Genomic DNA, 27,129 nt, shown 5'->3' with positions numbered 1-27,129 from the left:
AATCCACCAAATATTAAACAAAGTTCTAACAAATATTATCCTGCTCACCTGTCAAATGTGAGGCATATACATTTTGAAATACCAACCACAACTAAATTTTTTCGATAAAAACATGAATTAGTTAATATATTAAATATTTTTATACAATCTTTGAGTGAACTTATGACTCATATACTTCTAGTCGTTACGATACGAAACTATGAATCGCATGTTGGTTTCTTTATACGACAAGACAAGATCGGTTACCGCGATCAACGACTTTCTTATATTTTAAAAGATCTTATGACTCAGATACTTCGAGTCGTTATGATACAAAGTTATGAATCACACTTTGTTCTTCTTTATACGACAAGATAATATTAATTACCACAATCAACGACTTTCTTATATTTTAAAATTTTTTGAAACCCATTAGTGCCCAAGTCTTCTCTATCTATCCAACCGGATTCCTCTAAGCTAAGGGCTCTTGGAATTAATTGAATTATTAGCTCCACTGCAAAATTCAGATCTAACCATTAGGTACGAGGCTATGGATTCGGCTTTGTGAAAATGGAACAAGCCTTACGATCTTATGGAATATTTCACCATATTTCATGAGACACTGCAAGATCAAAGCCTAAGTTTTAACCACACATATGCGGGGTCCACCAATTCATACGTGAGGTCTACTAAATTCTTTAAAATCAACAGCCCAGATCTTGTGAGGCACTATCTCCATAAGTAGCATCGACACTACCCGATCTTATTATGATAAATTGGCCTGAAAAATGATATTTTTTTTATTAAACAGGAAAATGAATTATTAAATTTAGGCATATGCCCTTGCCATATAACTTGTGGCTTTCCATTTGCCTTTCCAGGGACGAGCTCTCTATCTCCCTCCCATTCTTCTCTCTCTAAGAATTTAACAAATCCGAGCAAATTCTGTGTACCACTCTCTCTCAATCTCTACGATCCATCGTTATTAATTCTCATCATTATCATAACCAACAATCATTTCTTATGTACGTTGTTTTATTTTTTGCCCGATTTTTTTTTAAAATTTCCTGCGAATTTTCCCCATTTTTTCCCAGTTGTGTGTGATTTAGCTGTTTTTTTAAGCATTTTTTGTGATGTTATGTAAGAATAAGAGTCAGTTTTGTTGAAAGTTGGAGAATTTTCTGTCTTTGATTACTGATCAGGGATCAGTTGCTGTAATTTTGCGATTAGTGCTTCAATGGTTGTTGGAGCTGTTAGTTTTGGCGATTGAAAAGGTCAAAGTGTTATCGGGGTTTCATAATTTTGATTGTGTTGTTTTTGGGGAATGCTGTACCTGAAGCAACCTGAGGGTGTGGCTATTGGGTTTAGAAGTTGGTAGCTGTGGATGCAAGTGCTGTGTGTTAATTTTGAATGGTAGAGTGAGTGATTCCCCGAGGCCGAGTCCCGGGGATCGTCAAGAAGGGGAAATAATCTATGGCGGATGTGTTACAAGAAGTGCAGCAGCAGCGGCAGGAAATACGGCTTGATTCTCCTCGTAATCTGCCCCCTCCCGAGGCGTTTATGCAGAAATTCAGACTCTATGAAACACGATCGGTATGGATTTCTTCCTTTGATGGAATAATTCTTAGACTCAGCCACGTTACCGAGGTTTGGGTAGATTAAGAGCTACTGTATTAGTTAATGCTTGCGATTGTTATTCTTGAATTCTTGTGATTGCCTTCTTTAAATACTTGCCAAGATGCAGTAAATGATTTTGTTTTTCCTTGGCTTAACAACTCGGGTTCGTGCACTTGACAGCTTTGAATCTAATTTATTACCATCGACTGAAAAGTTAACAAATGCTTATTAGTGCTACTTCTTGCTCAAAAACCTTCTTGAAGCTTAATTTGATGAATAAATATGTTGGAGGAAGTACTGTTCTCTGTTTCTGTTTACCTTTATTGATTGTTTGATTGTTAGCATGTCGGATGACCAAAACTATCCACATATCTACTTTATGATCACAATTCAGTGTCTTCTATTCCGTTAGCTTCTACTTCGGACTGATGTCTTTTGCTGGGTAAAAATCATTGCACATGCAAACACGTTTAGTATATGTAACTATTTTGTAGCAAAATGGGTAAATTGTGTTATATTTTATGCCGCACGAGTTCGAGTGTGCACATAGCCACATAGCATGTATGTTATTTATTTTTGACATTTACTCCTCCCAGAATAACTATAAGAGTAGAAAATACTTGGGATTGACTACATGGATTTGTACCTGAAGTTTTATGTCAATGCACCTTATTTTTTATCCATAGACTTTTACTCACTTAATTATTTGTTATTTTAATTGCAGAATTTTTATATGGTAGGCAGGGACAAAAGCAGAACATATTGGAAAGTTATGAAAATTGGCAGGTTGGAACCCTCAGAGCTCCACATACAAGAAGATCCCACCACATACACAGAAAGGGAATGCTCTGACCTGTTAAAAAGAATACACGAGGGGAACACAGCCGCAGGAGGACTTACGTTTGTCACTACTTGTTATGGCATTGTTGGTATGTGGATCTTTGCATGTAGCCCTGTCTTGTGCATAGAAAGTCTAGCAGTCTTGATACTTTTTCTTTTATTATTCTTTATCAGGATTCATTAAATTTCTGGGCCCTTATTATATGCTACTCATTACAAAAAGGAGGCAGATTGGTGCAATCTGTGGGCACAACGTTTATGCTATCTCCAAGAGTCAGATAGTTCTCATACCAAATTCTGCAGCTCGATCCAGCACAGTTAACTATAAGAACGAAAATAGGTTAAAGCCTTTCTGCATGTACTTGTTCATATCTCTTAATTAAGTGGCAGCTGGTCTGCTTTCTTCTAATTTATAGTTCATTTTTCCTGCATAAATTAATAAAAATGTTTAATTGTTTATGTGGAAATATCAATTTCGTCACATGATTTTCTTGAGCGAAAACGTGGTTTCTGCCGAGAAGAATTCAACAATCCTCTTCTTGGTAGATTCACTTCATGCAATCTTGATGATAATTTCCTTATGAACTATCTTTTTTCAATTCGACTATTCTTTTCAGTCTGCGCTTTTCTTATTAAATTTCCTAATTCTTATGATCAAATGATGAATATACAATATTCAGATTTTGTGATTGTACCCGATGCGTTTTAAGTTACAAATTCCACATGCTTTGTGCCAAACTTGGTGTTATGGACCAAACATAGTTTTCACTTGGTAGATTCTTTTGCAGCTGCTTAACTTGATTTTACTGAATGACTGTGTTAACCGTTCATTGCCGTATCAAATCATGTAAAGAAAGCTTCATGCATTTTAAGTTTATTCTTTGTACTAATTTTCAGCTTCCTTCAACTAGAACATCGTTTACTAACCAGAGATAGTGATAAGCATGTAAATCTTGGACCTAGTACTTTTTTTCAATAATCTGCCGTGCCACTTGACTTGATTTTGTTTTGTTTACTTAGTGTTAACACTTTGTTGATTGCATAGGTACAAGAAGCTCTTGTCAACAGTGGATCTTACAAAAGATTTCTTCTTCAGTTACTCCTATCATGTGATGAGGAGTCTCCAGAAGAATGTATGTGACGACGGGACTGGGAAAGTTTTGTATGAAACCATGTTTGTGTGGAATGAGTTTCTAACTCGTGGAATACGAAATATTCTTCAAAACACTATATGGACTGTTGCACTCGTCTATGGGTTTTTTAAGCAGGTGTGGTTTACTTGACCTTGGCCACTAGGAATTACTTTTTCAACATTTATTCTTATCGTATGCATTCATATTATGGATGTCTACAGTTCACCTTTACAATCAAGAAATTTTCAGTTGTGTATAGTGTTGTCACTCGTGATACAATTTCATCAATTCATGATAAAAGATATCAGTGCTAAATCCACAAGTGAATAGTTCAAATTAAAATATGAGAATCCTAGGTGCATCTCTAAAAAAATTATAATTTAAAATTTGAATGACATATTTCCAACATTCCCTTGAAAACTGAAGTATAAACTATCATATGTTTTAAGTTTAAAATTTAAATACGAGTATACGACAGAATTCATAAACTTGGATGATATTGGTTCTAACAAGATGGAATGACTTTGCAGTCGTTCTTTCATATTCCCCATGAGCACCTGCCTTGAATGGTTGCTCCGGAAACTACTTCACTTTTGACTATAAAAATATAATAAACATGCACCAATCAATGGTTGTTTTGGAATCAGTCTTAAAAAGATCGAATATGTTTTATGCTACTTGTTTATGAAAATATCACTCTTAGCTACTAACAGAAGCATCATACCTCATGGTCTGGTAAAAAAGTCACTATGTGGGCAGACATTTGATTCTCGTCTCGAAAGCTAAGGTGTTGGAGAATTTGAAAGTGTAATGGTGAGGTGGGGATATTGAGAAATGGGAGCTGTGGTGGTGCTAGATGATTCATAATCTCACAAACTAATTGATTAATCTGATTTTTTTGAGACATTTCTAAGCTTTCAAGCCTCTGGTTCCATGTAGGTTGGAAATAATTTCACAGAAGTGTGTATTGTTGATATATCTTGATAAAAACGTAACTCTTTGTTTAGTTGATTTGCTGAAACATGCGAGGAAATAAATCCATCGCAATCTTAATATAACTAGAAGATTTGAGTTGCATCCATCTGAATCAGAATAATGAATCCTCCAAATTCAAATTGTCCTCTGGTATATGAATCTGGCAGGACATTATATGCAAGCGTTAGAATTGGATGTGATATTAATTGCTTTATTTTGATGATTCCAGGCTACACTATCTATATCAGGACGGAACCTCAAGCTAACATTAATTGCCAGACGTTCAAGGCATTATGCTGGTACTCGGTAAGATTTCAGTTATATACATGAATAAATTTGAGTTACCTATTACTTATTTGATTCCAAGTGAAACTCTTTCTGAGGTGTTGCATCATTTATATATCCTTGTCATATGCATGACACATCTTTCTATCGTGCAATGGTCTTATCCATGTACCTTTGTACATACCTTGTACTTTTATTTTTGGTTTTCTATACCTTGATTATATATTTTAGTGCTTTCTACTCTGGCTCCTATAGAGAGAGTAATTCCCATTTCCCCTGCCAAGACTCTCATATCACCATTATTTATTTTGTGAATTTATTTGAAGTTGGTGGGTTGAGAGATTCTGGTAAGCATTCTCTTTGTCCTACTTCAACATCTTTCTGATTGAATGTAGATATCTAAAACGAGGTGTCAATGAGAAGGGCAGGGTGGCAAATGATGTTGAAACTGAGCAGATGGTGCTTGATGATGTTTCCGAAGGATTTCCAGTGCAAATTAGTTCCGTGGTCCAAAATCGTGGCTCGATCCCACTATATTGGTCACAAGAAACTTCACGTCTTAACCTTAAGCCTGATATCATATGTATGCTCGAGCAATTAATTGTTCCGTGTATTTTATATTTTTCTTTCTTGAAGCAGAGTATGGTTATCATTTGTGTTTCTTTACTATTTTTGCATATCTTTGTATAATTGTTTTGTTCTCCAGTGTCAAAGAGGGACCAAACATACGAGGCCACTAGACTTCATTTTCAAAATCTTGTTAAGAGATATGGGAATCCCATCATCATTCTGAATTTGATTAAGGTAGGAGAATGCTGTAATTTGGCGTTTATAGGTATAATGACGTGAGCCATATTTTGTGGCTGCAATCAAATATATTATCTGCTTACATAAGTATACAAGATTTCAAGTCCTGGAAAAATCCATTATGTTTTTTCCTGTTCAAAATTTTTTGTTTTCAGACCATTGAAAAGAAGCCTCGAGAATCCATACTTCGCACTGAGTTCGCGAATGCCATTGAATCCATCAATGAAGATCTGTCGGAAGAGAATCGGCTTAAATTTCTCCACTGGGATTTGAATAAACATTCTCGGAGGTACTTAATTGTATCCTTTCTGGCACGGCTTATTTTTGTGGTTAATTGTCTGACTTATTCTCTTGTCTCGATCTTCTATCAGCAAAACTACAAATGTTTTGCTACTTCTAGGAAAGGTAGCTGTGTATGCGTTGACGTTGACAGGTTTCTTCTATTGTCAAGTGACACCAATATTAACATCAGATAAACATCTTACCTGGCCTTGTTTTGAGTAAGTCTAGTCGCTCCATCGTATAATCTTATTTAAATTGCCCAAATAAAGAGTGGCAAGTAGACAATGGGGAATTAATCGAATACTTTGGCAAAACTTTTTTCTCCTGTCTGATATGGTTGTTGTACTGAAATTTGATTTCATTCAAATCTTCTCTTCCTCTTTGGAATGGTTTCTCCTTATTTTCCTGACTGCTCAGTGCTCACTAGTCACTCTCGCAATTTTTTATGCACCTAAAAATTGGAGCCTTAAACATTATGGATGAATAGGTTGCAGTATTTCATTATGTTTGTCATTAATCACGGAGAAATGTGAATCTCACTTAATTGGATTGATGTGAATGAGCTCATACTGAAATTGGAGTTTTTAACACTTGTCTGACACAGAAATGGTGTTGCTGTTGACATGTTCAACCCTAGACACTCTCAAATCAACAATATGAAGCATAACGACAATGAAAACGAGGGCTCTGGCAATCCAGACAGAAAAACTTGTGGAGGAAATAATATTTCTAATGGCAATCAATTTGTCAGTCCACCGATGGTGCAAAAGGGAGTGCTCCGGACTAATTGCATTGATTGTTTGGACCGCACTAATGTGGCACAATATGCTTATGGCTTGGCCGCCTTAGGGAATCAGCTGCATGCTTTGGGAGTGACAACCTCGACAAAGATAGACCTTGATGACCCTTTGGCTGAAGAATTGATGAGTTTTTATGAGAGAATGGGAGATACTCTTGCCCATCAATATGGCGGATCGGCTGCTCACAACAAGGTAATTACACATAGTTCTCTTTGAAATTTTAGTTCTGTGAAGAGCATATATCGTTTTGCATTTGTTTGTTCATGACATCTTCAATCCTTTTTCAGAAGTATTATGAAATGCCAGGGCCTCGACCAGTTGAAACATTATTATTCATTGAAACAACCTAGTGATTAGGCACACACAAGTTAAATAAGTTTTCCTTAACCTAATGGAAATTGTTTAATCCTGTTTGAGCTCATCAAACTTAATCTTAGTATTACAAAAGTTTGCCATCTTCAACCTGATTGTTCTCCAAGTGTAATTGATTCTGAAGTCGTTCAAAGGGACTACACCGAAAAAAAATCGAATGTTGAATTATTGATGCATTCTTGGTATACAATTATAAGTGACGCGAGTCTTTCTATATATTGATATAATTAAATCCATTGAAACAAATCAAACTAATGTTCTATGTTGTAAAGTAAAATAATGCAATTCCAAACGAGATTTATTTATTTTCTTGCAGATTCTTTCAGTATCTGTTTTATTTTTCTGCCAAACATTGGCTATGTATATATTGATATAATTCTATTTCATAGATATTCTCTGAGAGAAGAGGTCAATGGAAAGCTGCTACGGAGTCCCAGGAATTTCTTCGAACACTACAAAGATATTACAACAATGCATACATGGATGCGGAGAAACAAAATGCCATTAATGTGTAAGTTCATACTCACGACTTTTGAATATGCATTTTGAAATATATGTATTTCCTGTGAGATTAAATAGACAATGAAGATTGTTGGGGATTCAGGATCATTCTGTGCATGGTAGACCTTAGAAACTGATTTTATCTTTTGCGTGTTTCATCATGAATTAAGAAGGGTTCTCATCCTTCTTGGAATTGTTAACTTGATTCATATTTCTCATTGTATGACTCGAACTCCGATCAAATAAGTTTTACTTGACAGTTTGTATGATGCTATTTTGTACAGATTTCTTGGACACTTTCAACCTCAACCTGGTAAACCTGATGTTTGGGAGCTTGATTCTGACCAGCATTTCAACGTGAGAAGGAATGGGCAATCAACTTTATATGAAAATGGGAGGTACGGAATAACCATTGCTTAATTATTACTGGTATACTGAACGCCTTATGGGGAACTCCACCTAAATGCTCACAGAATGTTTTGGTTGAAATTCTACTGGAATTAACTCAATTGATGAAATATATCTTGGATCTTTAGATGCTTGTTATGGTCTCATTTATGGAATCGGGTTATGAGGTGATTTATGGGCTAATTGTGAGGATTCTTGATATTTTTAATTTGAGGCTTGTTAGAGAGAACCGCTCGGTCTCCTAGTTGTCAGGCTCGTTAGGAGAGAAACTCAGATCTTGTAAGAAATAGTTTATGAATAGTTTTTTCATATTATTTTATTGATTTAATCTTCATATATATCAGAGAGGTCCTAACTATGGGAATTATGCCATTTATTCGAACTTAACTAGAATGATAGATATCAATAAGCTTAAATCCTATTTCATATAAATTTTGCCACGAGTATATCATTTGCAAGTTATCTCCTTTGATTTGGTTGGGTCTAGGTTTACAACAACTTGGTTTTGGGCTTATGAGCCCATGACAATGAATTCGTCTGACCAGGATGACATTGATTGGAATAATTGACAAATTAACTCCTTTTATATAGGCTCACATTCGTTTCTTATATAGAAAAGTGCAAACATTAGTAAATCAAAGGCTTGTCATTGATGTCTTCAGTGTGGTATATATGCAGTAAGAATGGGATACAATCCTAAAACTACTAAAGAATCACAGATGTGGTTACCATGAAAGCAACTATCTGTGAAAATAAATCTGAGAAAGATAATTATGAAACTTAGGAATATGACTTCATTTCTTTCCATTCTTCACCCTCTCTTCTTACTGGTTTGTGCATCCACCATTTTCCACATCATGATCACACGCCCTTGACAATACTTCTGGACTTTTTGCCGCTGCTATTTTCCCGAAGAGCTTTTGCAGCAGCTATGATGATTGTTTTGCCAGACTTCCTCAAAAGGACCCTGACTGTCATTATTGATGGCATTTTGATTGCATATGTAACATCAACATGATTGAACATTAGCCATTCCATGTGAGAGATCAGGAGAGGATAAAGATGACGGGGAAATAACGAATTAGACTTTTTGATCACAGAAGCTGTGCATGTCGGGGAGGCTAGAGGTAACATGAACCCGTTGGGGTGTTGATGTTGGTGGAATTGCACGGAGGTGGGGCGCGCTAGGTTCTGCAGTTCAACAATATGATACCACTCTTCCCCTCTTATCTTTCAGCTTTTACTCGGCTGTAGAATTCCTACCTGCAGATGAATGTTTACAACTGGAGATACACATATCTGGCACTAGACTTCATATTTGGGCTGAGATATAGTTGGAGAGCGGGTCATACTTTAATTTTGACTTCTCTACCTCATGATTATTTTATCCAAGAAAATAGTCCCCAGAGATAATAGGATAAATGAGTGTGGATGACCCACTTGAGGGGAAATTGATCTTTGTTTTGCCTTGCGAATTATTACCATATAGGAAATTTACCGTCAACAGCTTCTAAGAACTTTTATCCATTTAGTTGAGCTTGTCTTTTGTTTCACTCTTGTATGTGTTCAATTTCCGAGTTGATATTATGATTTTCCCTATCATTCACCAACATAGAAATTAACGTGTCCATAGTTGTCAATCGCGCGTAGCGCCTTGTAGCGCAAAGGTTGTCCCGTGGCTATAGCGAATAGCGTAACGAGGGTTATTTGAAAGTAAATCACCATAATTATATAAATATATAATATATGCCATGTAGAAACATCATTTCAATAAGTTCATGCTTAAATAACAAACATATAAGTTCACAAAATATAAGTTTAAAGCATATAACTTCAATTCTAAAACTAGAAAAACATAATCTAAAATTCATCTTCTTCATCAAGATCGAGATCATCTTCTTCATTTAAAATTGAGTAACACTTGACATCTTTTTCTTCTTCACTTTCTCATCAAAGTCGAATTCCTTCCTCTTTCATCTACAAGATTAAGTGTAGTAGATATTCTAATTGACAACGTTGAATTGAAATAGAATTGGACATAAAAATTGTGCAAAATAGGCCTACGAAATATGCGTTACTTTAAAAAAATGTTATGTAGTTTTGCTTTTGCCTCAAACTCTATCACGATGATAGTGATGATAGCGCTCGCTACTTCGAAAGTGCAGTGCGCGCAGCGCCCCGTTTAGCCACGGGGCTTTGCTTCGCGTCGCTATGCTCGCTATCGACAACTATGAATGTGCCCATGGTGCATGATCCTTTATTTGACGCCACTGTTATTCCTTTGTTGTTGGCACAACTTGTATGTCAATTATTTCTGTTCCACACGTTTGCGCTGCCGAATGAAGACCGTTATGTCACTTGATGAATGTTGGGAAAATGTTCTCTTTCCTAAAATGGCCATATTTTTCAGCAAAAAAGTGTTTTCGATTTAAGTAATTATTTTGAGAAAAGATTCAAAGGTAATTATTTTGGGAAAAGATTCAATGAAAATTTTACTGTTGTCCCCTCATCTTTGGCTTAAAAATTGGTATACTACTTTCATATCTGGGTGAAGCCATGGGAGTAGTGCCCTGTGAACAAGTTCGTTTTTCTTTTTCCTTAAATGAAAATGAACTCAATCCTCCATTTTCACACGAATAATATGTTTATAGAGTATTCTATGGATTGCCAATATAATCTCTGCCAAAATATGTTAAGACTTGTGCGTATAATGTGTTATATACTTGTTCTTGTGATTAATTAGATTTCTTCCAAATATGATAATGACAAATGGCCATAGAAGCATTAGTTATAACATGGTTAGTTACTTGAAAGAATTTCTATTTATAGATTGCTAATATAAGTTCTGCATTGTGATTTATGATGTTGAAAAGTGGCATAAGATTTCTTTCGTATGCAAGGCATGGAGGTAAGAAGTTAGTTTGAACCTATAAGGGATTGGTGATTGGGTTTGAACCGCATGTCAGTTGTTGTTGATGTGCTTAACTTAACCTTCTTGCGATGATATGGATGGATTGATAAACCTTGTGTACTGCATGCTGGTAACCTCGTGTAAATATTTTTGCATGTTCAGGTCACGTTTCAAAAGATCGGTGTCAGACGGGAATATTCTTCATGATAGCTCCTCACCCACATCTACATCAAACATCAATAAAGGTTTTTCTAACTGGTCACTTCTCCAAGGAGTTAAACAGAGGAACCATAATGCTTTCTGAGTCAACACCAGAAATATCAACTTCCGAAAGCGAGCTAGTGTGTCCAAGGTGCTTCCTTTCCTAATTGTAAATACATTATTTTAGGGCAATTGAGTTTATGATGGCCTGAATACTTTTGATTTCTTAACTAATTGGATGTATTAGATTTGTGTAGCTACATTTAATTGGGGGATCCTAAGATTCCTAACAAAGAGCGATAGAACACTCCGTTAAGGGACTCTCTTTTCCATCTGTCCCTTGTTTGCGGAGAAGATGGAATTGTGAGGTTAAGTTGACAGATGATTGTATATGAGGTTGGATTTATAACAAATAACAAATCCATCCGTGTGGGTTTCCTCCTATTATCTCCTCGTACTGGCCATCTGTCGAAATACACAATTTCTAGCAATAAAGTGTGCTCTAGGCGAGTATCAACAATACTACACTACTTATAAAATCAGTATAACGACCAAACCGGGATGGAAACTAGTTATTTTAGCAGGCGATACTGATTTACTTGTATATACAGCTGTTGCCTACATACTTATAGAATATTGAAAGATAAGAATACAAGGGAATTCTAATAACAGATGAAAAGTTTTATTCTCAACTTATTTCCACAAATATTGTGAAGCGTCTCTATTGTTTAGATTAATGAAAATACTGATCCCAAATGTACACACTACTGAAACCCACTTAAATTCTGAAGATCCAAGGACATAGCAAAACCCCACTTGTAAGATTTGAACTATACCGAATTCAGGTGATTCATATCATTCTTTCTTTTCTTTCAGTTTCCGCATCCCATCCTTAATTATTCTTCGAATTCCAAACTACATGCTCTATTCATAGAATATTCACTAGCTTATGCATTTGTTTGTGTTTGTGTATATTGCAATCTTAGTAGGCGTGTGGAAATAAACATGTATTAGTAAATAACATGCAAGAGAGCGAGGAAACAGAGAGGTGAGCGTGGGAAATAAACAAGAGTCTTTGGATGATAGGGACTGGCAGTGAGAAGCATGAAGAGGTATCTTAGTAGGCGTATGGAAATAAACATGTATTAGTAAATAACATGCAAGAGAGCGAGGAAACAGAGAGGTGAGCGTGGGAAATAAACAAGAGTCTTTGGATGATAGGGACTGGCAGTGAGAAGCATGAAGAGGTAATTTGCTGTAGTGATCATCTGTTGCAAGGGTTTGGGCTTCTAGGATGCATGAATTGTGGGATGTGGATCTGATATTTCTTTAAGTATTTTAATGAGACTTATATTTATAGGTTGGATATAGCCATATATGTGATCCAAACCCATCATATGAATTTGTGGGTCTGAATTGGGTTCTGGTTCCTGAACAGTTGACTAATACAGTGATTTAACTGGGTCAGGACTTGAATCTCAGATGCAAGGTCGTCTGGACTACCTAGTCAGTCTACAGGCTTCTGCCTTTATCTGATCTGACAGTTATAATATTTTCTTTTGTTTACCATTGTTTGTTTCTGTTCCTTGCTCACCAACTGGAACATGCTCGGTGGTGACCTTTAGAGTGAGTTTTATTTACTGAGTGCTATAAGCCGCTGTGCTCTCCAAATAAACGAACATAAAGAAGAACAACACAAAGGGAACTGAAATAATTGTATTGCGAAAATGAAAACAACCCAGAGTGAATCACCCTGTACAGTGGTTTTCTCCCTAACTAAGTGCTAGTCACTCTTTCCAACTAAATCTCTAACTGAATGCTCACCTATACAATTCCTTTCTATTATATACCCCCACCCACTTGCGTGTATTTCTTTTGCGATCTCCTAACATGCACATTAACAATCTTGGCCTTCCCATGTCCACTTCCACTTGGGCTCTCAGGACTTGATATCCCTGGGCCTAATGACTCCCTGTTTTTCTCAATTGATCTGAATTCATAACATCTCTCGATCTCCCTTTCCAATTGACCAATAGTTGCTTAGCAGGCTCCCCCTTGATCCATTTAATTCACTCTGCTACCACGTAATCTGGTTCAAACGTCACAAACATGTCAGAATCCAGCTCCTGTGGCAGTCTTGCCTCCCCAAAATCCTTACCCACGGTTCTTTTCAAACATGAAACATGAAAAAACAGATGTATCTTAAACCCCTCAGGTAACTGTAGTCGATAGGCCACTTTTCCCACCTTTTCGATCACCTTAAAAGGATCATAAAACTTGGCTGCCAACTTCTGAAAGACTCGTGTACAAACTGATGTTTGTCGATGCAGTCACAACTATAAATAAACCATATCCCCCACCTGAAAATGAACCTCCCTTCTACGCCAATTAGCATACTTCGACATATGTTGTTGAGCCCGCTGAAGATTGAATTTTAGCTACTTCAAATGCTGATCTCTGTCCCTACAGCGCTTGTGAAACAGCAGCTACCATAGTTTTCCCAGGGAGAAAACGGATTATAGCTTGTGGTTTGCGCCCGTAGACCACCTGGAAAGGACATAAACCCGCAGAAGTCTGGTAAGAAGTTTTATACCAGAATTCTGCCCAAAGCAACCACTGTGCCCAATTCGTCGGTTGCTCCGAACAAAAACACCTCAAATACGTCAACGTACTTATTCAATGCTTCACTTTGGCCGTCGGTTTCAGGGTGGTCCGTTGTACTCATTTTAAGTTGTGTATCTTATAGGACAAAAAAGTTTCGACCAAAAGAAACTCATAAACACGGGAATTGGATATTCATCCGCTACTGTAATCTCATTCAATGCTCTGTGATCCAGACAGAATCGCCAACTCCCATCCTTCTCTTTGACTAAAATAACTGGGCTCGAATAAGGCTATTGCTGGGCTGTATCACACCTGACTTCAGCGTATGCCCTACCATGCGCTCAATCTCATCCTTCTGCCTGTGAGCGTATCGATAGGGGCAAACCGATACTGGCCCACAACCATCTCGGATAACTATTTGCATGATCCTGGCTGCGATTCGGAGGTAGTCCTCGGGGTTCACGGAATACCCCTGCATAGGTATCAAGAATTCGATTCAGGACCTTATTAGGGGCTGGTGCATCAGCTGAAGGCTGCCCCTCCTCATCTCCCTTCCATTTCAACAACAACGCCCCACAGAATTCAAAATCAGTCATCTTGACAATTGATTTGATGGATACCACCTATCGATTGAGTGATGGATCCCCATGCAATATCACCAGTACGCCCCTCCCGGCTAAACTTCATCTGCATTTTCTCCTAATTCAATAAGACATCTCCCAAGATGCGTAACCAATCGACTCCTAAAATCAAGTCGATCCCTCCTAAATCAAACATATAACCCTCAATCTTCATTGGGCACTGACCCAAATCAATGCTCAAGTTCTTGCACACTCCCTGACAGGAAATGCTACCCCTGTCACCAAGGCACACCGTGAATCGCACCTCCTCATCAGCCACCGGGCCTAACTCCCTAATCAACCCCTTCGAAACAAAATTATGGCTTGCGCCACTATCCACCATAGCGACCACCTCACGCCCCGCCAATCTCGCCTTCATTTTCAAGGTCTGAGATTGGTTAATGCCTATTGATCAAATATAAGAGCAATTCCAATGTATTAAATTCAACAGTAGGAGTCCCCGCCCCAACCTCACCTTCCCCGTCGGCTGCTCACTCTCCTCCTCCCCTGGCTCTGGTTCTCATCCATCTCCTTCCCCTTCTTCTTTGGCCAGAATAGTGACTCACAGACTTCTATTTGCACAGATATGCATCGGATGGTAAGGCCCGCTTACATCTGTGAAGAAACTCTTGGAGAAAAACGATTCTGCCATCGCGAGCCTTAAGAGCTGGTCTGCGCCATCATTCCCGCCGTAGGTAGCCCGCCACCTCCACCAACCGGTGTTGGGATGAGAGGTTTATGCGTGGCTGGTTCTCTCAGATTCATCGTTTCAGCACTCCCAGGCGACGGTGGGTAAGTTTTATTACAGGTCTGTGTCACTGAATTGGGCCTGAGAAGCCCAACCCAATCCCGAAGATGTCTTTTGCTCTTGGCTCAGACCCAAACAACTTCTGTGTCTTCCCCTATCCATCACCGCCCCAAACAATCCCATCTCTAGCCTCCCGCCAATATCATGGCGCGATCCATAGTACGGGGATTATGGACTATCATCCGCCGCCATATCTTCCCTCTCAACCCACTCATGAAGTACCCAAGACTTTGCCCGGGCCACCAGCATCTCGAACTTCTCGATGTAAGCATCAATTGACAACTGCCCCTGCTGCAGCGAAGGCATAATCTCAAACGGCTTCACATCATACCCTCCATAACATTTAATGAGCTCTTCAGCCAATCTATCTCAATTCATATTCGGGGCCCTTGCTTTCATCCATCGGTACCAGTGCATCGTGGAAATGTGCATACGGATGTAATTCAATTTGAGCTTACACTCCCCTGGTTTATCATGAACCTCAAATATTGTTGCATCTTTCCCAACCAATCCATCGGGTCATCACCCTCAAATGCCGGCAACTCAATCTTCTTCAATGCATCCTTCATCTCTTCAACAGCCCCATCCTTACCACCACCACTAATACCCGCCGCACTCTCTCCCTTCTCCTGCATATCCTCAATTTGTATGTTATTGACAGTCTCCCCACCCTGTCCTTTGATCATCTGCTCCATTAAGGCTCTCAAATTCCCAAACCCTTTGAGATCTCTATCGATTTTCTCCAATCTGCCCTGCACCTGTAGCATATTTTCCTGCAACCCACACACCGACCTCTCCATGGCTTCAAATTTCGCTTCTGCTCATGTGCTGGCCATCATGAATCGTCGCTCCTCGATCCGGCAGGTCGGACAACTATTGTGCTCTCCAAATAAACGAACAAAAAGATGAAGAACACGAAGGGGTATGAAATAATCGTACTGCAAAAATGAAAACGACCCGGAGTGAATCACCCTGTACTATGGTTTTCTCCCCAGATAAGTGCTAGTCACTCTTTCCACGTAAAGCTCTAACTGAATACTCTCCTATACAATTCCTCTCTATTATATACCCTCACCCACTTCACGTGTATATTTTTTTTTATCTCCTAACATCCACATTAACAATGTTGGGCTTCCCATGTCCACTTTCACTTGTACTCTCATGATTTGATAATCCCGGGCCCAACGACTCCCTAGTTTTCTCAATTGGATGTGAATTCATATCATCAGTCTTTTTCTATTCAAATTACACTTGTTTCTCCGGGTTCAGTTTATTTAGTTGTGAAAAAATCAAGAGTTAGATCAAAGCTGTTAAGGTTGATTTTTGTGACTTTTACAATGTACCATAATTTTTTTGCATATGTGTTGGACTGCCCATATTTGGGTCATCCGTTTGCCAATATTTGGGTCATTTGTAAATTTCACGCTCTAGATATTCATTCCTGGACGTGGGGTGTGTTAGTTGTCTCACATCGGTTGGATAAAATTCCTGTGACTGTAAATATATATAATATTTATATATTATATTGTCGTATTAGCCGTATTGTGCTGCCTACATCGTAGATTGAAGCAAGCAGGTTCCTTCATATAATATTTTTTTATTTGATGTGTTGGGGCATGCATATTGTACGATAGAGCATTTTGATTTAATACGGATTTGATGAGGGCAGTAGGCTACAGATGTAGGAAAATGTCATTTTTGCTCAGGAAGCATTTTCAATGGTTTGACTTGATTCCCGATTAGAGATGCTTGTGAGTGGTCAATGGCTTAGAGTAGGTCAACTTGTGACACGCATCCTGATTCCTGGACTGGATTCTGGAGGATGAATAATAGACCCTTGGATATTTGGTTAAGAAGCACGAGCCCCCTTGACTATTTTGTTCCTATTGGATGAACTCCAACCTTGTGGACAAAGGTTATGATTCAGTCAATTCCTTGAGAGATATTTATATTGCTTGCTTGCAGACACTGGTTACTCTAATATCAAGTACTGGTTTTCTATCTTTTTAACATTTGACTGCTTATCTATACTTTATGTATTAAGTTATTTATCTCTTACCTGTTAATTTGTTTGGCAATTTGTTATATCATCTGAGTGAGTTGCATGACTTGGCTTAGGAAGCTTTTATTTGGAGAGTAATTCCTTACCCTTATCATTCTCAATATTCGTGTTTGCAGAGATACTTCAATTCCTACAAGAGTGATGTATGCTGCAATGCAGAGAAGTAAATACATAGAACATGAAAATGGGGAAGCAATTGATTGGTCAAACTTTGTTGACTTGGATTGGCTCTCATCATCTACAAACTTCATGCGAAGAGTTGTTGGATAGGTAATGTTTTTACTGACAGTTGAATTCTGTTTACACTATTATTTTAGAGGGGGGATTACAGAACTCAGTTACCTTTCAAGAGTTGAGCATCAGGGTTTCCTTGTTCTCGACAGAAACAGTCTCCAGATTTTTTTCTTCAGATGTTTAGTGCGACACACTGGTTACTAATGAACTGAACTCTATGTAATCACAAGGATTCTTTGAATTAATATGTTTTTACTTGTATTCAGAGCATCATAGACTTCACCCTTGCACACACGCAACGACACTGAATGAACGACAATAAATTTTTTGTATGACTTGGGTTTCCTTGGGGAAGATTTTAATGCTTTTGTTTGCTGTGGCTAAGTTTGTCTACTTTTTATGCCTAGGTCAATGCTGTCAGCCTCTCCAAGTGCTGTACTGTCTTCAGACAATGTTATCAATGAAATGGCTAGAGAAACAACTTCGTCCGCCATTGAATGTGGATCTAGCAATTGGGTCAGTATATGTTTCTATCCATCTTTTAGTCCTCGAAAGAACCAAGTGAGATACCAATGCATTCCGAAATATACAAGATATTGTCCTTCCCTCGTGCCTTTTTATTTTTATTATAGTCCCACACATATTTTAGAATTTGTTTTGGTGGTTCAGTTCTTAGTATGGAATATTTTTTGATAACCACTCCGTGCCAATTCTTGATACCATGCTCTGTATATGTAGGGAAGGGTGCACACTGGGTCTGACTTGCGCTACAGTGAAGCACGGAAAACTGAAGTTGTCGAGGGGTTTTCAGATATTTTTGTGCATTGGGTAATGAATGGTGAAACACTGTATCATTGAGGAGCTCAATTCTGCCACCATACTTTAGAAGCAATAGGCTCTTGGCCAATTTATTGAGAGGTGTTGCTAGGATTCTGGGGAAATCAAGGCGATGGGGAGAAACAAAATGTTTCTGCTCGGTATTCTTCCGATTAAAAATCTCCAAGTTAGAGCCACCCTCTGTTCTGCGGTATGGTTTGTAACTATCCTGGATATTTCCTGCCCTTGTACCACTAACGAGTAAATAGTCAACAGTATAAGATTGGCTCCGGCCACTTTTCTTAGCCTTGTCTTTGTATTCAACTGTCGCCTGCTTATCGGAGTCTCTGAGTTTCTATTATGTAAATATGTATGGACGACGATCGGAGCTCGACTCTTGTAGAGACTTGTAGTAGTAGGCCATTGAATTTTGCAGCTTTAAGTTTGTGAGAAATAGTTGAATAAAATACTTTAAAGATTCATGGTTACCCTTCGGGATAATTTTATGGTTAATCATGAAAAGCTTTGGGATCTCAATGAGCATTTGCAATCCTAGTTGTCTTTGAGGCGTTATGCTCGATTTTCGATATCCTCATAATCCTTTTTTTTCCCTTTTTTGCAATCACGTAATCCATTTTTTAGTGATGATTATTATAATTGAGTTTCGAACATAATTCATTGAATTTATTTTCCCCCTGAATTTTCTCGTTTGGAGGAACATACAACCAAGATTCGTGCGTACGTAAATATTAATTTGGGTATATTTCTTCTTTGTTCTTGTTTATTTATTATTCTAGTAATCCGTAGCTTTTCTACGTGTTAATCTTTACGATACCCTGGTTATATTAATTTCAACAAAATTTAATTCTTTAGTCCATTATTATGATTTTTTTTTTGTGTCTAATGCCTTTTTTGTCTATCCAGTTTTTTATATTTCCAATTTGTCATCCTAAAAACCAGGAAACTATATATATTAAGACTTTCCGTTTCGAAAACTATGGGGCCGAAATTTTGTTATCAAGCAGACATATTTTTCATCAGGACAAGGAAATCACCACCTCAACGTGTCCAAATAGGAATGTGAGAATAGCTTCACACATGATCTTTATAGATCCCATATGGAAATTTTATCTTATATTTTAAAAAATCAATTTGCATGCATGGATTTATGATACAGCTGTCCACCATATTACAGAAATATTATGTTAATATAAGGTTACTTTCAGATATGATATCTCCAATCCCTCTCCATTTCCAAGTATAAAAGAAAGCACATGTTGCCCTTCAAGAAAACTAAGAATTCGAGCGTATTCTGATTCTAAAGGTTCATTCAATCCTATGGAAAACAATCGAGAAGAGCCGGAGGAGAGTGATTTCGGCCCTTGCGATTTGGCTTGGGTTGTGGTATCACTGTTGATATACTGTTTTCTCGCATCAAAGATACAGCGGAAGTTTAGAATTTTTTGTTTTGACGTTCAAAACATTCTTGAGCATCATATGATTTAAATAAACGTTCACAGAGTGTTTAATTCAATTTACCTTTGCATATATAACGACGACTCCAACTATTGCGAGTTTTAAGCTAGCGTATATAATTCTTATTGTAAATTCATACGAACGGATCATCTCATTTCTTCTATCGTCTAATTAAGTTCACGACCAGAGACTGGATTCCCCGTATAGATCGCACTAGAGATCTAAACGAAATTTGCGTTGAGATTGGAAGTCTGGAATTTTAGAAACATGGCGACATTACGGCCCTGTTAGGGTGGCAGCGCGGTGGAAGAGTGGTATGCAAAATTTTACTCTAAAAAATATGGGTTGGCTGAAATTTTAGGGAGAGAGGGAGATGAATTTTTGTGGACAAAAATTTGTGTGTAAAAGTTATGTTATTTCATATAATCCTTAATAAAATATTTATAAATTTTATTGTAATTATATTAATCAAAATATCTTATGCATGTATTTTTTACTCTTGAAAAGACCACGCATAATTAAATTATTATCAACTTTTGATAGGAGTGAGTTTAATTCACATTTTTCTCTTACTTGGTCTTGTAGATTGTATTCCCTTTTAATGATCCAGGAAACATTTTAATTAATGACAAATTGTAATATTGTGGGAAGTTTTTCAAGCTGAGTATTTTCTTATTGGAATTTTTTCCAAATAATTTTAACATTTCAGTGTAATATAATAGGCATTAATCCCCATAGGAAGAAAAATGTTTTAAACCAGATTAATAAGAATTGATTATTATCATCTAGTTAGAATGTTTCTTTGAGAATTTTCGTATATAAGGATATTATCCTATGTCTTAATATAATCGTGATAATTATACATATTAGGCATAGCTTGAAAATTATTTAACTGTCGAGCTTGTCCTAAAAGCAAACCCCAATTAGCAGCCAATATTACCTTTTTAATAATCATTTAAAAAATGCATAGTCTCTAGCTCGATCCATATGTTGAATTTCAAAAGAGCTGGTTACAACTAGATTTGTTTCAAAATAATCTCGTGTTTTTCTTCCATAAATTGGAAATAAATATTTATTTAAATAACTTTGAGCTATATGAATAGGTGACAGACCTTTTAGATCATTATCAACAAGAAAATAATTTATGTATACTGAAAGTATATACGGATATTTAAATTCTTTTTTAAAACCCTTTAATGCAAATGTTGCATTATGATAGTATTGAATATCATAGGCAGTATTATCGCCTGCAAATTCTGTAATAAGATCAAATTTATCTTCTGTTAAAGAAATATTATACTTTTCTGTATTAACTTTTTTATTAGCCATAGGTTTACTAAGAGGTTTTTTCCCCATTGATTGTCTCTTTAAGACTGTCTTCCAAGTTGGATCTCTATAAAAAATTCTTTGGTTAGAAAATCTAGTAAAGAATTAGATTTTTCAGATATATGTATAATATCGAAATCAAAGCATGCTAATATAGCTTGTCATTTAGCAAAAATCTATTTAGATGCTATAATTTTTACATCTTTTAAAAGAATATCTTTTGCCTATTTTCAATCAATTCGTAATAGGAATTTTTTTATGTAAAAGACCACTTTCAAATTTAATGATACATTTAACAATAGAAAGAATTCCTTTTTGTATTATGGAATAATTCTTTGAGTATTTCAGTTGCGTCTGTTTCAACTATTTTAAATGTTTCAAGATTAACAATAGCTAAACAAGGAAATTCTTTAACTTTTTCTTTTATTATTTGCTCCAAAAGGTGAAATCGCTCACCTTAGGCGCCCCTCACCCCCGGCCCGACAGGAATGTGAGAGGAGGTAAATCACGGTGACTTAGCCAACCAGCAGCAGCTAGATCTTATGCTACGCCGCGCACAATGAGCTCCCTCTCATTGGAGGGAATTTAACTCTCACACTGCCACTTGCGAGACTCGATCCCTGGTCATTGCTCCAAGATTCACTGCTGCTGACCAACTGAGCTAAGCCCATACGGGCCTATTTCTTTTATTTTTTGTATTGCTAGAGTATGACTATTAGTCCATGGTTGAGGATTTTTCTTCAACCTTTGAAATAATAATTTACAGTCTTGAGCCAGATCTTTATAAAAATCTCCTACATAATTAAGACTACCAATGAATCTTTGTAGTTGATTTAGATCAGTGATTTTATCATAAAATTTACCAGCAGACACAATTTTTCTCTATAGGAATCATTATTCCATTTTCAATATAATGGCCCAAGAATTTTATCTTGGTCTGAAATTTTTTTACTTTTTTATGACTGAATATTAAACATGATCTTTTAGTAGCTTGAATAAATATATTAAGATGTTTAAAATGTTGATCTACATTCTTGAAACTCCATTGGAGTATTTTTTTTAATTCAAATGACATAACATTCCATTCACAATGTCCAAATAGAATTGTAAAAGCCGTTTTATATTTATCTTCTATTTTTAGAAGAATTTGATAAAACTCTGATTTTAAATCGAAGGATGAAAATACTTTTCCTTTAAATAATCTGTTTGTTAGGATCAGGAAAGTGTGTAGATGGGAGGTAAATAAACTCTTTCAAAATAGTTGTTTTTAAAATTTTTTTAAATGTTTTTATGCGTTGAAAGTTTAGCCGAACAGTTAGAAATATGAACCAATTGAAAAGTGCGGAGAACGGTTCAAAATTTCTAATGATAGCTGCAACCGGTTGGTTGGCTTGTTAACAAGAAACCATTTAAAATGTAAGTGCTTGCAGAAAGTAAAGACAAAAGATTTTTATGGATGTTCGGAGATAAAACTACTATGTCACCCCTTCTTCCTCTTTAAGAAGGATTCCACTAAAAGACTTTGGCTTTACAAACTGTTGCAACAGCCCAGTTCAATCAGGACTTATCACACTGCCTGTTTTGGAACTCTTAGTATCACTTTACACTTCTGGATATTTAAGAACCCTCGGTTCACCAGATAATTTAGTAAATCAAATAACCAAATGTTACTGATGTAAAGAAATAGTATGTTTTGATTAGCACGAAATTGATCTTTGAATGATCAGATATCTTTCTGCTGAATGTGTGCTTGATGAGTGATGAAGTATATGAACTTTAGGTGCGCTCAAAATCTTGAAGTATGCAAGCTTAGAAATGTGTCAATCGCAGTTGAAAAGCTTGTATTATCTTAATTGATTGATGTTGTTTCTGTATTCTTCAACTGTAGAGTTCAAATTCAGTATATGTAAAATCATGCATTTATTTAAATTGTTAAATTATTTATTTAAATTTATAATGATTTTTAACGATATATGATTTATGAATTTGCATTATTTTAAATTATTTATGTTATGTGATGCACGTTAAAATATTTTCTTGAGTTTCATGTTTCAGACAATTATTCGATGCGGGATCGAGGAAAAGAAACCGACGACGATTTAGGCGATTTTAAAATGTGGTATTTTATTTTAAGTTAGAATTGTGGCATTTTAATGATTTATTTAGTTTTTAGCATTTTAAAAGCCTGATTTTAGACTTTTAAAGATTTGTCACTTGTTCATTTTATTTTAAATTAGGAGATTTTAGAAAAATTAGCAAGGGGTTAGTATTTTAATTAGCTTGTTAATTATTAATTAAGAAATTTTATACCCTTAGTTAAATCTAAACACATGCGCGCGCGCGCACACACACACACGTTAGACACACACATTTCATTGCATTTTCATTTCAATTTTTTGAGAGAAAGTTAGGGTTCTTAGCATTAGTAGCAGCCGCCTCTTCCTCTGCAATTTTCCAGCCATCCATCGTCCATTTTTCTTCAAGAAAATCGTACCACAAATCGTTCTGGATCAACCCTCGCATTCGTTCCGCTTCATGCATGTATATTCTATTTTTTCTGCATCGATCTCGTCATATTATGTGTTGTGATGTTTATTATGCGTGAAAATCCATGTATGTTGTGAAAAGGTTTGAGCAAAAACGTTTGAAATGATATTTAGATCCACATTTTTAGATCTAAAAATGTGTCTGCTGTCATTTTGATTACTGCAAAAATTCGGTCAATTTTCTGGAAAAATTTTCAGCATATAAAACGTAGCACTTTTCGATATCTTAGATTAGACAGTAAATTCGTTATTTTTGGACAAGAAATGAGTGAGTTATGATGATTTTTGCGGGACTGATCAAACTGTGATTTTATGAAAATGCGTTCTTGACGTGTTCTTGAAGTTTATTTGTTGCAGGCTTCGTTGGGGAACGTTGTGTGATCGCTACTACTTTTTGAGTATATTAAGTATGAGGTTGGTTCGATTTTGGTGCTTCTTTTCATGTCGATAAGCACTTGGTTGCATTAGAAGTCCTAGGAAGCATTTTAGTGTCCAAGTTTTATGTTCACGGTTGTGTTACGTTGTATGATTTTCATTGTTTTGAGGCGTCATGTGAGTTTGAATCATTGCCATAGTGTCCTAGGATGATTCTCGTTGCATCGATTCGAGTCGTTTGAGCGTGAGTTTTAAAATTGCATCAAAATATGTTTTTTTGGGTTGGTTGTGCACAGGGTTAGCGCCGCAGCGCTCACCAGGGAACACCATGGCACCCGTTCTACGCAAGTCTATGCCATGGTGCCGACCTTGCATTGATGGCGCCGTGGCTCTAGTGCTTGGCGCCGTGTGCCGCAGCGCAACGCAGCGCTATCCAGCTCCTAGGCGCTTGTCCATGACTTTTTACACTACTATTTTTAGGTCCACGTCTTCCATATTTGGAAAAGTTCACACTTCATGTAGAGATTGTTTTGGGGTTCGATGTCATGGTTTAATACGACGATTAAACGAGGTCAATCCCGAGTGATTTAGAATGGAATAAGTAAACTGTTATTTCGGGTGACGAGCATGAATATTACGTTTAAGTTATGAAAATTAAGTGCATGTAATTGTGTTAGTATGTGCAGCAGTGGCCCCAAGCGAGATCTAGAGAATCCCTCAACGCCGTGTAAGTATGTTCGACGTGCAAAATAAAATATTTTATGTTTTTGAGGTATGATAAATGTCTTGTGACCAATTATGAATGGGTTTTGTAGCCGGTGAATGTGGCCGGGGACCTCTCCACCTCAGTAAAGCATGATCGGGTTTAGATCAGGATTGGAAAGAGGTAAAGCATGACCAGGGATCAATCCACCCGGTAAAGAATGACTGGAGATATCATGTACGTGGTAGTGGATTTTTCCCTGCCAGCCCATTACTGTGGTTTAGTCTGATCAGGCACATTTATGTATGAGTCACTTGCTTTGAAATATATCTCTACGCAAAATGAAGAATTTTATGCATGTTCAATTATGTATGGTGCAAGCAAGTTTACGAAAAGTTTTACGATATGTTGTCACGTCTATGTTTACGTTAATACGTTCAAGTTTCAGTATGTACGCTTCACTTTAAAATGCATGTGGTTTTATTATATATTATTTGTTATTTCCAGTTTATACATGTCGAGTCTTTAGACTCACTAAACTTGATCGATGTAGGTGAGGACGAGTATGAGGAGATAAGGGGTGGGGACCAATGAGCCGGCTTGGACCGCGCAGGAGGCTAAACCCGAGAACCGCCAATGTTTTAAGAATTTATGAATGTTGATTCAAATACTCTGATTTTCATGAGATTGTTTATGTTGTTTAAACGTTTACCTTTTTGCAAACTTTGGTTGTAATTGTTTCTACTTCGAATATTGTTAGACGAGTAGTTTATTTTTATCTCAAATTGAAAGTTTATTATTTGTTTAAGGAAAGTTTTATTTTTCTGCAAGTTTTAAAATAGTTTAAAAATACGGTACGTTACATCAACTCTTCTTTTATAGTCTATCATTCCAACATCGAAAAAGATGTGCAACATAAACGTGTAGTGTTGGAATGATGTGTCACTATCAGCTACAATAATATTAAATGTTCTTAGCAAACATTTAATGTTCTCTTTGCTTTGTGCAGATTTGAATCTCGTTCCTTTGAAGAGTTGCTGCTGAACATCCTTTTGTAGTAACTGTTAACTCCATCAGAACTTGTAGGATATTTAAGAAAACTTTCTATTTTGGGATAGTGATATAAATGAATATATTTATCGAGATTGGTGCAGGACATGGTTGATTTGTAGCGGTGCAAAAACATTGAATGTCCTGAGCCGGTCGGAGAATGTATTTCATTAAGTGAACAAAAAATAGCTCTTTAATGAAGCAGTTGAAGTCTTTGAACAACAAGTTGGAAAGCTTCTAACGGTTGAAACTCTTCTGCTGAAGCGGTTGAATTGTTTTTGTTATACAAGATAAATAGCGGCTATATCCTGAAACAGTTAGATGATGTTTTGATTTTGTAAATCACCAAAATTTTATGGTAATAATAATTTCTTAACAATTTTCCCCTTTTTGGTGTTGATAAAACCCAGCTGCAGAACGATACAACAATTTACAGATACTTAAGAAATCGTAATAAGACAAGATTGTATTTCATTGAGTAAATGAAATTACAAGCTTCACAAAGTACAAGCAACTTCATTAACCTATTAACCCAGTGTTTTAACCTTTCTTTTCTGCTTACCTCTTTTTCTATTCTTCAAGTTGTTTTGTATCAAGGCTTTATCTGCTTTGGCACGCTCTGCAACCCTTTTCTTTATAGCTTCTTCAGCTTTCTGATCTTCGTTCTGCCTCTTTTTGCCTCTTTCTTTCCCCCTTTTTGACTTTACCATGCATAAATAATTGCATGATTTCGGTCATTTGAGCTCCTTGAACATCCATGCGTTGATCAACACATGCTTGAAGTCTAGAAATTTTTCCTGAAAGCTCGGCGCACATGTTGATATGCGAGGAATGGTGATGTTCTTGTTGGAAGGAAATTGTGGGGCCCTTAACTCCTAATCGTTATTACAATACAATCTGATTAGGGTTAATTAATTACAGCGGAAAACGAGTTAAAATTTTCTTTACAATGAGCCCAAAACGTGTCAACTGTAATTATAATACTAAAAATAGTGTATAATATATTCTCGTCTCAACACGTCACAATATAAACCAAGTCCACATGTAATCTAAAACAACTATATACAAACAACTCATATCCTCGGGACATGCCCCGGTATATAGATACATATATATACTGGGAAAAACAGAAAACCTCATCGCATACAGTGACTCCCTCCAGAAGTATCCTATCTGGCCTCCTGATATCCTGGAGTACATGTCATTGTCCACACACAAAGACAATAACAGCCCTCCTTGGGGTGAGCAAAGCTCCGTATGGAACAACCATCATATATACCACAGATATCTAAACAATGATATATGATATGGAATGCATGTATGTCGTGGAGGTATCAGGTCAAATGCCCATCCACTGAGCACATGTCAGAATCAAACGAATCACTATCAAATCAATGC

General features: G+C 36.7%; 1 protein-coding gene across 1 annotated transcript; it reads left to right on the top strand.

The window, feature by feature from the left end:
• The first annotated feature begins 845 nt into the window (after positions 1-845).
• LOC140818645 (phosphoinositide phosphatase SAC3-like) lies at positions 846-17,905 on the top strand. The gene is given in 17 exon segments (XM_073178682.1): positions 846-1,004; positions 1,182-1,572; positions 2,321-2,525; positions 2,611-2,776; positions 3,482-3,704; positions 4,774-4,850; positions 5,225-5,412; positions 5,536-5,633; positions 5,792-5,925; positions 6,008-6,136; positions 6,556-6,910; positions 7,480-7,601; positions 7,876-7,989; positions 11,073-11,150; positions 11,152-11,262; positions 17,322-17,475; positions 17,847-17,905. Coding segments are annotated over 15 exon segments (2,274 nt in total). The 5' UTR covers positions 846-1,004; positions 1,182-1,452; the 3' UTR covers positions 17,847-17,905.
• Positions 17,906-27,129: the final 9,224 nt, after the last annotated feature.

Source organism: Primulina eburnea, chromosome 17 (genome assembly GCF_022965805.1).
Source record: "Primulina eburnea isolate SZY01 chromosome 17, ASM2296580v1, whole genome shotgun sequence".
In the NCBI taxonomy this organism is placed as follows: domain Eukaryota; kingdom Viridiplantae; phylum Streptophyta; class Magnoliopsida; order Lamiales; family Gesneriaceae; genus Primulina; species Primulina eburnea.
The sequence above is the reverse complement of the archived record's forward strand: the minus strand, read 5'-3'. Positions and strand labels throughout refer to the sequence as shown.